Below are 12623 nucleotides of genomic sequence, written 5' to 3' on the forward strand. Positions count from 1 at the left end.
CGCCGTGTAGATAAATGTCTCTGAAGTTTTTGTATAACCATCTGACGTAATGGTAGGCAGCAGATCAAGTTCAAACCAATTGGAATAGGAATCGACCAGAACTAGGTAGTGTTTGCCATGCCAATCAAAAATGTCCACAGCGACGGATGTCCAAGGTAGTTCTGGAGCCGGTTGTTGCAGGAGAGGCTGTTTCTGTTGGTGGGTTGCCAAGCTGTTGCAATGCCGTTTTGTCATGTATGTATTTGGTCATTCCTGGCCAGTAAAACATGCTTTGGGTACGGGCAAGTGTAGCCTCAGTACCTGGGTGGCTGCTGTGGACATATTTGTAGTATTCATCTTGCAGGAATGTGGGAATCACAACTTTGTGACCCTTGACAATGAACCCGTCTTGTATCACCAGTTCATCGCAAACTAAGAAGAATGGCTGTATATATAGTGGTGTGTTGGATTGCTTTGAGAGCCAACCACTCTTGATAATGGAGAGCAGCTGTAGCTTTCTGTCAGCAGCTGTGTGTTCCGCAAGGCAAAGCAGTCGTTCCATGGGAACAAAGTCAACTTTGAGCACGGCAAGCTCGTCGCACTCAAAAGGATGTTGTTCACAGGACGCCCGTGGCGCTCGAGAGAGGGTGGCGGCGATGAGCATATCTTTGCACTTTTTGTAAACAATCTGGAAATCAAAACGCTGGAGTTGCATCATCATGCGCTGCAAACGTGCAGGCGCTGTGTGAATAGGCTTGTTCAGGATGGTGACCAGGGGTTGGTGGTCAGTTTCAATTGTAATAGTTTTCCCAAAGATAAAGTCTCTAAACTTGGAACATGCAAAAACGACAGCTAGCAGCTCCTTTTCAATTTGGGCATAGCGCTGCTCGGTCTCTGTCATGGGCGAGAGGCGTACGATACAGGTAGCACGGTGCCATCAGCTCATGTTTGCAAGCAGGCTGCACCTAAACCATATTGCGAGGCATCACAGGTGATAGTGATTGGCAGCTTGAGATCGAAATACGTCAAGGTGCAGCAGGTGTAGATTAGACTTTGAATTCGCACTAGCGTTCCCACGAGAATGACAGCATGCGGCAAAATGATTCATTTTCTTTCAGTAATTGCATGATTTGCCGTTTGCTGGGCAAAACAGGTGACCTCTATTATGGAAACAGTTGCATTTAACGCACCTCTGCGGTGGCTCATTCACAAATCATTTAATAGCAGCTGACGCGGTGCGGTTACTGAAACCGGTCAGATTAACATCATGTTTCTGAGTGCGAAGCTGATCACCCAGTGGGTCTACAACCTCCGACATACGGCAGGCATGCACAGCCTGTTCGAGAGTCAGGTCAGCATTTCGGAGTAGCTCTGTTTTGAGCTTCCGATCACACATGCCGCTAACGATTTTGTCGCGTATTAACTCATTAGTTATCTCACCAAAGCGACATCGCGGGGCCATGTACTTCAAATCACAAATGAAACGTTCCACAGGTTCGTCAGGCTGCTGTTGTCGGGCGAAGAACTTTGCTCTCTCCATGATGCGGTTCAATGGCAGGTCACATAGCTCACGGAATTTACGTAGCAACACGTTAGGGTTGCGCATGGTCTCAGCTGGGACCACCACCTGGCCGTTTCCGTCGAGTACAGCTGGCGCAAAGTCGAAGGTTTGCGCGCGAATCATAGTCTGGGGTCCAGCCAGGTTGTGCAGGAGCGATGCCTTGACTTCATCTGGATCGTTGCGATGGACGATATTGATGTAGTGCTCATAGTCAATTTCAAAGAACCTCCATCGCTCGCCTGTCTGCATCGAAGATGAGCTGGGTCGGCTTGCGTCATGAATAAGCCATCGGAGTAAAAGATCAAGACTAATAAAATGCAAATAAAACCCGATAGACAGACGCAATGGGTAATTTCCAACTAGTCTGACACCATGTAGAGATTTGTACAGACACAGTCTGGTGTTCAAAGTCAGCTTTAATCATCAGTCATGGTGGTGCAGTACAATACGTTGTTAGTTCATCTCTACCACCGGTGTAACTACGTAACATGGGAACCAATCTACAGTTTCCCTCCCACAGCGTTGAAAATCACATCCCCAAGTCTGGAATGCATAAGCTGGAAAAAACAGAGGCTTCCCAATTCACCATATATGTAACCATTTAGATTTGTTAATTCCTGGAACGATGGATCTCGACACCCACGAATCAACAAAACTTAAATCCACCATTTAGTCAATCCCTAATTGCCCTGATATAATGGTGAACTGCCTTCAGCTACAGCTCCAATTGTGTTGTTCAGAGCTGGAGAATTTATGCTGTAATAATAATGGATGGGATTTATATAACGCCTTTCTAATACTCAAGGCGCTTTACATCGCATTATTCATTCACTCCTCAGTCACACTCGGTGGTGGTAAGCTACTTCTGTAGCCACAGCTGCCCTGAGGCAGACTGACGGAAGCGTGGCTTCCAATCTGCGCCTACGGCCCCTCCGACCACCACCAATCACTCACACACATTCACACACAGGCAAAGGTGGGTGAAGTGTCTTGCCCAAGGACACAACGACAGTATGCACTCCAAGCGGGATTCGAACCGGCTACCTTCCGGTTGCCAGCCGAACACGTAGCCCATTGTGCCATCTGTCGTCCCTAAACCTTAATGATGCTGTTAAACGCTATGTTGTGAAACCAGCAAAGCTACCCCATATTAGTAGGATGTGGAAACTGGGATGCGCAAGATAGGTCGTTGCAGCCTGCAGCAGACAAGAAAAAGATTGTATTTAAATGGCGTGAAGAAGCAAACAGATTTTTCCATGCAATACTAAATAATTCAATGTAACAGATGAGGCAGTTATTCAGACCATGAGTCAAATGAGTCTTTGGTAACCCTTGAACTATTTACCTCAATTGCCCCAAGACTGGTAAAACCTCCTTTCCATATTGTGGGAGATAACAAGGTAAACTTTAGTTCTGGTCTGTTGAGACACAACTGAAACTTCTATTAACCAATCACACAACTTTGTATCCTCAGGTACAGACCATACAATCCTCCCAAATGTTCTTGATCATCAAGACATCCCTTATTTTGCCTGTTTTCTGAAAATATTGGAAATGCTGATGGAGTAGAGTGTTTCTTCAGTTGACATTATATGGATGCTTGGACTTCTGCTCCCTTTCTTATGAACAATATTGACCGTACGTATTCATTGTAACATTTCCCATATGTTGTAAAATAGCAAATTTAATAAGCTATAATATATTTCTATCTCATTGTCCTCATATTTTGATTTGTCAGGCCCAGCACTTGTTGCTCTCCCTGGTTCACAGCGAGAGGGTTTGAGTTTAGGAGCAAGGAGGTCCTTCTGCAGTTGTACAGGGCCCTGGTGAGACCACACCTGGAGAATTGTGTGCGGTTTTGGTCTCTAATTTGAGGAAGGACATTATTGCTATTGACGGAATGCAGCGTAGGTTCACCAGGGATTCCCGGGATGGCGGGACTGAAATACGATGAAAGAATGGGTCGACTGTGCTTGCATTCAATTGAATTTAGAAGGTTGAGAGATCTTATAGAAATATATAGAATTCTTAAGAGATTGGACAGGCTAGATGCAGGAAAAATGTTCCCCATGTTGAGGCAGTCCAGAACCAGGGTTTACAGTTTAAGAATAAGTGGTAGGCCATTTATGACTGAGATGACGAAAAACATTGTCACCCAGAGAGTTGTGAATCTGTGGAATTCTCTACCACAGGAGGGAATGAAGGCCAATATCTGGATGTTTTCAAGAGGGAGTTAGATTTAGCTCTTCAGAATCAAGGGATATGAGGAAAAAGCAGGAACCGGGTACTGATTTTGGATGATCAGCCATGATCATATTGAATGGCGGTGCTAGCCTAATCCTGCACCTATTTTAAATACTGCTGAGGAATCTTTCTGGGATTCTGACAGTAATAATGAACAAAATGATGGGCTCACATTATCTCGAAAAGTCAGCTCCTTGATTCGTGTTTGGATCAAGGTTTTAATGAGGACTGGAGTGAGTGATTGTAGTGAAAACCATACTGGGTATTGGTGGGCAGGTTATTGGTTTAAGTGCCACTTGACAGCTCTATGATGTCAGCTTCCATCATCTTGCTGATGACCGAGAGCAAAGTGAATAGTTATCGTGAGCTAATTAGATTTGTCTTACTTTTTGGAACTTGCTGTATCGTGTCCTATGTTGATAATTTAATATATCATTGCCAAGGACTTCAAAGCCTTGGAAATTGTTATTTCCTAGTACACAAACTATTCACATTTATTTGTGCTTTAGTTCAGCATTAAACAATTACTTATCGTACTTCAGTAAATTGCATTATAATGCAAAAACAATTATTTACAGTAGAAGAAAAAACAAAATAGAGAATTTTTATACAACGTACCTCACGTCCACACAAATTTGAGAAATAATTGTCAATTTTTGAATATTTACTTTTGCAAAATTGTTATTGTAGTACCTGTACTTGAAACATACCTGAATTGTCTGTTTGTGTATTTGTAGCTTCTGATTCATCGAAGTCAATTGGGATGTTAATTTTTGATTGTTCTGTTTCAGTTCGTTGACAGTATTTAAGGCTACCTTTTTCCCATTCTTCATAACAACAATCTGTTGCTGCAATGATATTAAACGTTGCTGTAAGGCAAGGATGGAAATACTTTGTCTGGTTTGACTGGTTTTCTGTTTCCTTACTTCTGTTGAAAAAATAAAGAATAGACAGTGTTGGTGTTAGGATGAAACATAAACCTCCAAAATGTTATCACTTTTTATTTGAAACTATAAGAGTATCGATTATCACATACAACAGAATGTAATCGGTTAATCAGTCAAGAAAATTATTTTAGACCTAAGTGCATATACATTAAATAAATCTATAATCAGTCATCAAGATGAAATATAATGTTTGCGTTATTTTCCAGTGAAATAAAATGAAACAATCCGATCCCAACAATGTCATGACAAGGCTAAATGATGTTACTGATAAACTATTTAAATGAAAGGTCATTGACCGTAACGTTTACTTTTGTTTCCCTTCCACACATGCCTGCGTAACTTGATTATTTCCTGATACTTTTCTCTTCATCCCTAATTACATCAGAAAAGCCATGGAAAAGAAAAAGGTCAAAGGAGGAAATGTTACAAAAAGATAAGCAGGTTGATAAGCGAAGTAGGTTTTAACGAAGAGGAGGATAGGTCAAAAGAGAGAAAAATGTTGAGGGATGCAGGGAGCTGAATATTCAGTCTTCACTGAGAGGATGGAACATGATAGCAATCAAAACAAATCCATCTGCCTGCATGTGGCCTGTACGTATTCATGTGTATCTATATGCCTCCTAACGTGTTTATCGCATCTATTTCTACCATTGTCCCTGGCAGCATGCTGCAGGCACCTACCACTCTGTATAAAATAAACTTGCTTCGCAGATATCCTTTAAACTCCCCACCACACTCCCACCAACACCTTAAATCTACTGTATGCCCTCCAGTATTTGATATTTCCACTCTGGGAAAAATACTATTTATCCTATCTCTGCATCTGACAATTTGATGCACTTCTATCAGGTTGCCCCTCAGCCACCGATGTTCAAGAGAAAACAATTCAAATTCATCCAACTTCTCCTAATAGCTAATACACTCCAATCTAGACAACATCTTGGTGAAATTCATGCTGTGGCCTCCTCAAAGCCCTCAGCTCCTTTCATCAGCATGGTAACCACAACTGCACCAAATACTCCAAAGTAGCCTGGATCAAGATTTTACATAGTTGTAACATTACTTCCCAATTTTTATACTTAATGCTCTGACCAATAGAGGCTAGCATGCTGTGTGTTTTATTTTTAACACCCTATAACATTTGAGAAGACATGGGATGTCTTCATTCTTTAGGGAATGTGGTTTACCCCTGGCTATCTTAGATGAATCCCTCATCTGTGGCTCCACTTTGTCCTGTGGTTCTGCTCTCGCTCCCCATCGTGCAAAAGGATAGAGTACCCCTGTTCCTCACCTTTCATTCCACCATCCTCCGCATCCAACACATCACCCTCCAACACCTCTAACGTAATCCAACCACTAGACACAACTACCCATCTTCACCTTCCGCAGAGATCCCTCCCTCCTAGGTTCACTCGTCCCTTCCCACTCAAATCATCCACTCTCCAGGTACTTTCTCCTGCAACCGCAGGAGATATAACACCTGTCCCTATACTCCCTCCCTCATATCCATCCAGCGACTCCAGTAGTGAGACACGGCTTCACACGCATCTCCTCTAATTTCTAATGAGTAAAAGAGTGGCAAAATTGAACAATGAACCGCTGGAAAATGACGCTGAAGTAGTAATGGAGAACAAAAAAATGACGGAAGAACTGAATATGTTTTTTGCATCAGTCTTCACGGTGAAAGACACGAGCAATGTCAGAAATTTAACAGTCAGGGGGCAGAAGTGAGTGCAGTCACTATTACCGACGAGAATGTGTTTGGGAAGCTGAAGGAACTGAAGGTGGAAGTCACCTGTAGCAGATGGACTAAACCCCAGGGTTCTGAAAGAGGTAGCTGTCGAGATTAAGCAGACGTTAGTAGTGATCTTTCAGGAATCAAGAAGGTGGTTCCAGAGGACTGGAAAATCGCAAATGTAACTCCACTGTTAAAGGGTGGAGCAAGGCAAAAGAAAGGAAATTATGCTATTATTAGGAATAAATATGTTATTTTTACATCTTTCTGTGATCTGCCCGCATATCTGTTTCTCTAGTTCTTGTTGGTTATTGTGGCATCTATAGTGTAACCCCATCACAGAGATTGAGACATTTAAAAGGAAGGTATTGAGGAATTAGGAACCAATCCTGCCAAGGCACCTTTTACTCCATGGCCTTCAATCTCAGGCCTCTGAAATTTTCTTCTTTACTTCCCAACACGTTGCATCCACTGGGCCACAAGACTGGTCCATTGTAGATACCTTACAATACCTTCATTAATGTCTTAGTATCTTAATTCATTTGAAGCCTCTCCAGAATCTCAACTCAATCCCCCCCCCCCCACCAATTCTCCAATGGCATTTTTTTTTGGTAAAGGCTAATGCAAAGGACACATTTAGTACTCTGCCTCCACCTGTAGATTTCTTGTTGGGACTTTGGCTGGCCCCAACTCTCACCTTACAGCCTTTTTTTGGTTAACGTAGGCTGTAATAGAGTCTGCATGGGCATAAACTGAAATCTAAAACTGCTGAATGTTTCCAGCAAATTCTATTTTTTTTAGGTTCAGATTTCCAGCATCTGCATTTGATATTTCCTCCTAAACTGACTCAACTGTAGCAATTCAAACCAAAGTATCCAGCCTTTTGCTAACCCAAGAAATATACTTGGGTCCCAGGCTAATGGATGTGGCCATGGAACGTATGAACCAACAGAAGGTAGAGCCAAGGACCAATAAAAACAGGAACCAAATCCTGGAAAAAGGCAAGACCAAGAGAATTGGCGGGAATGCCTAAGTCAAATGACAATTTATCATTTGTGTTCTCTCTCACAGTCATTAATGCTGGACATAGAATTATAGACGACGACTCACCAATTATATCAAAAGGCAGGTAATTTATTAATTAATCTACAGGGAGCCGGCCCAGTCTGATCTGGCAGAGCCTGAAGAATAAAAAATATTCACAACCTACTTAGTCAGGTCCCATCAGACATGGGATTGGGTAGCTAGGCTATTATAGATAACATGAATGAATGAATACTCCTTGCTTGCAGACCCAAGGTATGCAAATAGTCGCCCATAAAGGGTGATTACAAAGTACCCCGGCGCCTGGTCCCCATTTGCTTTCCCCCCTCCCCCACGGCAGTCCCCCCACACTGGGTCCTCCATTATTAACCATTGCTCTTCCCCCTCCCACAAAGTGATTGATTGAAGCATCTAACATCTACCAATCCAGACCAAATAAATTGTGACCATCACCGTTATCCTTATAGTGTTGTTAGATTCTTGAATTCACTATTACACAGCTATCTGTTCCAATGTGTAGTATATTGTGTTCAATCCCAGACGTTCTGTAAGGGTGCACTATTTTCCCCCACTACGTAACAGAAGCACTTAATAACAAAAAGCAATTAATCACCTATGAATATTAACCATTTGGAAGAGCCACTGGCATCTGATTCCAGTGCACAAAATCAATGACCAAGAGAAACAAACAAGAGACTCCCACTCTTGATGCCTTAAGGGCCTGTCCCACTGTACGAGCTAATTCAAGAGTTCTCCCAAGTTTCCCCTGATTCGAACTCGGAGAATTACGGTAATAGTTGCTCACAGTTTTTTCACCGAGTTTTAAAATCCTGATTACAAAACATGGGGGGGGGGATCATCCCTCACCTCTCAAAACAGGGCCCTGGTGAGGCCGCACCTGGAGTATTGGGTGCAATTTTGGTCTCCTAATTTGAGGAAGGGCATTATTGCTATTGAGGGAGTGTAGCGTAGGTTCACCAGGTTAATTCCCGGGATGGCGGGACTGACATATGATGAAAGAATGGGCCAACTCGACTTGTATTCACTGGAATTTAGAAGGATGAGAAGGTATCTTATAGAAACATATAAAAACCTTAAAGGATTGGACAGGCTAGATGCAGGAAAAATGTTTCCGAAGCTGGAGGAGTCCAGACCAGGGGTCACATTTTAAGAATAAGGGATAGGCTATTTTCGACTGAGATGAGGAAAAATCTTTTCACCCAGAGAGTTGTGAATCTGTGGAACTCTCTGCCACAGAAGTCAGTGGAGAGCAATTCACTGGATATTTATAAGAAAGAGTTAGATTTAGCTCTTCGGGCTAAAGGAATCAAGGGATATGGGGAAAAAGCAGGATGGGGTACCGATTTTAGATGATCAGCCATAATCATAATGAATGGCAGTGCTGGCTCGAAGGGCCGAATGGCCAACTCCTGCACCTATTTTTCTATGTTTCTAATTGCATGGAGTAAATAAATTAAATATATTTGAAGCTCGCCACTGTCTGATGTCATGCTTCTAATAGTGACATATTGCTTCTAATAGTGACATATTCTTTACATTCACATTGGCAATCCTTGCTAATTTGTCAATTTGACTAATTCAAGTTCAAGTTCAAGTTCAAGTTCAAGTTCAAGTGAGTTTATTGTCATGTGTCCCTGTATAGGACAATGACATTCTTGCTTTGCTTAAGCACACAGAAAATAGTAAGAATTTACTACAAAACAGATAAATGTGTCCATATACCATGATATAAATATATACACACATGAATAAATAAACTGGTAGTGCAAATAACAGAAAGTGGTTGCTAATAATCAGAGTTTTGTCCGAGCCAGGTTTAATAACCTGATGGCTGAGGGGAAGTAGCTATTCCTGAACCTGGTTGTGTGGGTCTTTGATGATACTGCCAGCCTTTTTGAGGCAGCGACTGCGATAAATCCCCTCGATGGAAGGAAGGTCAGAGCCGATGATGGACTGGGCAGTGTTTACTACTTTTTGTAGTCTTTTCCTCTCCAGGGTGCTCAAATTGCCGAACCAAGCCACGATGCAACCGGTCAGCATGCTCTCAACTGTGCACCTGTAGAAGTTAGAGAGAGTCTTCCTTGACAATCCGACTCTCCGTAATCTTCTCAGGAAGTAGAGGCGCTGATGAGCTTTTTTGATAATTGCGTTAGTGTTCTCGGACCAGGAAAGATCTTCAGAGATGTGCACGCCCAGGAATTTGAAGTTCTTGACCCTTTCAACCATCGACCCGTTGATATAAATGGGGCTGTGGGTCCCCCTCCTACTCCTTCCAAAGTCCACAATCAGTTCCTTGGTTTTGCTGGTGTTGAGGGCCAGGTTATTGCGCTGGCACCATATGGACAGTTGCTCGATCTCTCTTCTGTACTCTGACTCATCCCCATCAGTGATACGCCCCACAATAGTGGTGTCGTCAGCGAACTTGATGATGGAGTTCGCACTGTGGTTCGCTACGCAGTCATGGGTATAGAGTGAGTACAGCAGGGGGCTGAGCACGCAGCCTTGAGGTGCTCCCGTGCTGATTGTTATTGAGGCTGACACATTTCCACCAATACAAACAGACTGTGGTCTGTGGACGAGGAAGTCGAGGATCCAGTTGCAGAGGGATGCGCAGAGACCCAGTTCTGCGAGTTTGGTAACCAGTTTGGAGGGGATGATTGTGTTAAATGCCGAGCTGTAATCAATGAATAACAGCCTGACATATGAGTTTTTGTTGTCCAAGTGGTCCAGTGCGGAGTGGAGGGCCAGCGAGATCGCATCCACCGTTGATCTGTTGTGGCGGTACGCGAACTGCAGTGGGTCCAGGTTTTTGTCGATGTAGGAGTTGATTTGCTCCATGATCAACCCCTCAAAGCACTTCATCACCACCGGCGTTAGTGCCACTGGTCGATAGTCATTGAGGCATGTCACCTTACTCTTCTTGGGCACCGGTATAATTGATGCCCTTTTAAAGCAGGTGGGGACCTCAGACCTCAGAAGTGAGAGGTTGAAAATGTCCGTAAAAACTCCCGCCAGTTGGTCCGCACAGGTTTTTAGAACACGGCCGGGTATACCATCAGGTCCAGGTGCTTTTCGGGGGTTCACCCCTCTGAAGGATTTCCTGACATCGGCCTCTGTGACTGAGACTGAAATGCCATCACAGCGAATGGGGGATCGGGAAGGCACATCAGTATTCTCCCTGTCAAAGCGTGCGTAAAACGCATTGAGCTCGTCAGGGAGTGATGTTACACCGGCATTCGAGCTGCCTCCTGGTTTTGCCTTGTAGGAGGTGATTGCATTCAGACCCTGCCACAGCTGCCGAACATCTGTCTCGTCCTCCAGTTTGGAGCAGAAGTCCCTTTTGGCCTTTTTGATGGCCTTACCAAGGTCGTATCTGGTCTTCATGTAGGCCACTGTATCATTGGAGGTGAATGCTCTGTGTCTGGACTTCAGGAGAGTGCGGATCTCAAAGTTCATCCAAGAAATTGAGTAATTACTTACTCAAACCAACCTTTATGCCAAGATAATAACACACCGTCATTATTGACAATCTATATGAACCTCTTAATCTGGTGCCAAGACAATAACCTCCCCCTCAATGTCAGCAAGAAATTAGAAATTAGATCGACTTCAGGAAGCAAAGCAGTACACATTGATAGCGCTGAAGTAGAGATGGCTGTAAGCTTCAGGTTCTTAAAAATAAATATCACCAGCAACATGTCTTGGACCAGCCACATCAAAGCCATAGCCATGATAGCATACCAAAGACTCTGCCTCATAGGAAGATTTAGGAAGTATGGCATGTCCCCAACAATCCTCCCCAACTTCTACAGATGCACTGTGAAAAGGAATTTATCGGGATGCATCACAGCCTGGTATGAGAACAGCTCTCTCCAAGACCACAGAAATTGCAGAGTTGTAGCCCAGATCACCACACAAACCACCGTCCTTTCCATTGACTCCACCTACACTTCATGCTGCCTTGGCAAGGCCATCAGCATAATCGCAGAGCAGTCTCATCCTCTCCCTTCAGGCAAGTGGTACAGAAATTTGAAAACGCGTACCTCCAAATTGAGGGACAGTTTCTTCCCAGCTGTAATCAGGCAACTAAACTGCCCTCTCATCAGCTAGAGTTTGGTGCTGGCCTGTTATCTCATTGGAGACCTTTGAACTATCTTTATTTGGACTTTATCTTGCACTAAATGTTGTACCCTTTATCTGTACATGGTGGACAACTTGATTGTAATCATGTATAGTCTTATCTCTAACTGGACAGCAGGCAAACAAAAGCTATTCACTGTACCTCAGTACAAGTGACAAGAGTAAACTAAACTAAACTATTGTTTCTGCATGTGTATATGTAATAAGAACAATATAAAGATTATCCACCTTGGATAGGCCAGTTTTTTTTATAACTGGTGAAAAAGCACAAATCTCTTTTGATGCTTTGCGGCAGTATGTCAGACATGTCCCTCTGTGACCCAGCCCGGGTCAATGCAGTGCAGACGCACTATCACTGCCTTGGTGCATCATTTTATTTTTGCCTTAAGCCATTTACTGAGGCATCAATTATTTACATTGCCTACAAGGCCAGAAGGATTGGCCAGGTGGGAGATTGGCGTGTGGGGGATGATGCATAAAGAAAGGTAGGCAATCTTTTATTCCACAGATCGATCCTCCGCACCATTGAGACAATCAAATAGTAATCACAAGGAGGAGGGTGAATTTTGTTGTGCTCACTGCAAAGTGTCAGATGGAATGTCTTCTATGGCTGCTGTGAAAACAATGTTTAGTGAAGGTTATTCTGTGCTGCTATTTTACACGTTATTGAAAAACATTAATTCATGAAAACCCACCAAGAGACCGTGGAATGGCCTTTCAGAGACTGACCCCTTGGTCTTGGCCAAATCGGTGGCAGCAATATCTAACATAAAGGAGCAAATATAACAGATCATTATGAAGAGGACTGGGGAGAGCAGAGAGATGGAAGAAGGAGGAAAAGGAGAGGAGAAGATAGAGGTAGAGAAAAGAGAATACATTTCTGGGTATTGTGGTGGGGATCCTTCAGCAGGAGTGGGAGTTATGAGATAGGATTTGGGATGGGATGTCTGAC

General features: G+C 43.3%; 1 protein-coding gene across 6 annotated transcripts in view; it reads right to left on the reverse strand.

The window, feature by feature from the left end:
• The window catches only part of cntln (centlein), a 392762-nt gene that overhangs the window by 143258 nt on the left and 236881 nt on the right, over window positions 1–12623 (reverse strand). For 5 of the 6 annotated variants that reach the window (XM_033018258.1, XM_033018259.1, XM_033018256.1 and 2 more), the window contains exon 19: window positions 4495–4712. In XM_033018258.1, coding sequence (XP_032874149.1) covers window positions 4495–4712 — 218 coding nt within the window. The remainder of the gene's footprint in view (window positions 1–4494; window positions 4713–12623) is intronic. The other variant, XM_033018260.1, reaches the window with a different exon arrangement.

The sequence above is a fragment of the Amblyraja radiata genome, chromosome 3 (assembly GCF_010909765.2).
Source record: "Amblyraja radiata isolate CabotCenter1 chromosome 3, sAmbRad1.1.pri, whole genome shotgun sequence".
Classification (NCBI taxonomy): domain Eukaryota; kingdom Metazoa; phylum Chordata; class Chondrichthyes; order Rajiformes; family Rajidae; genus Amblyraja; species Amblyraja radiata.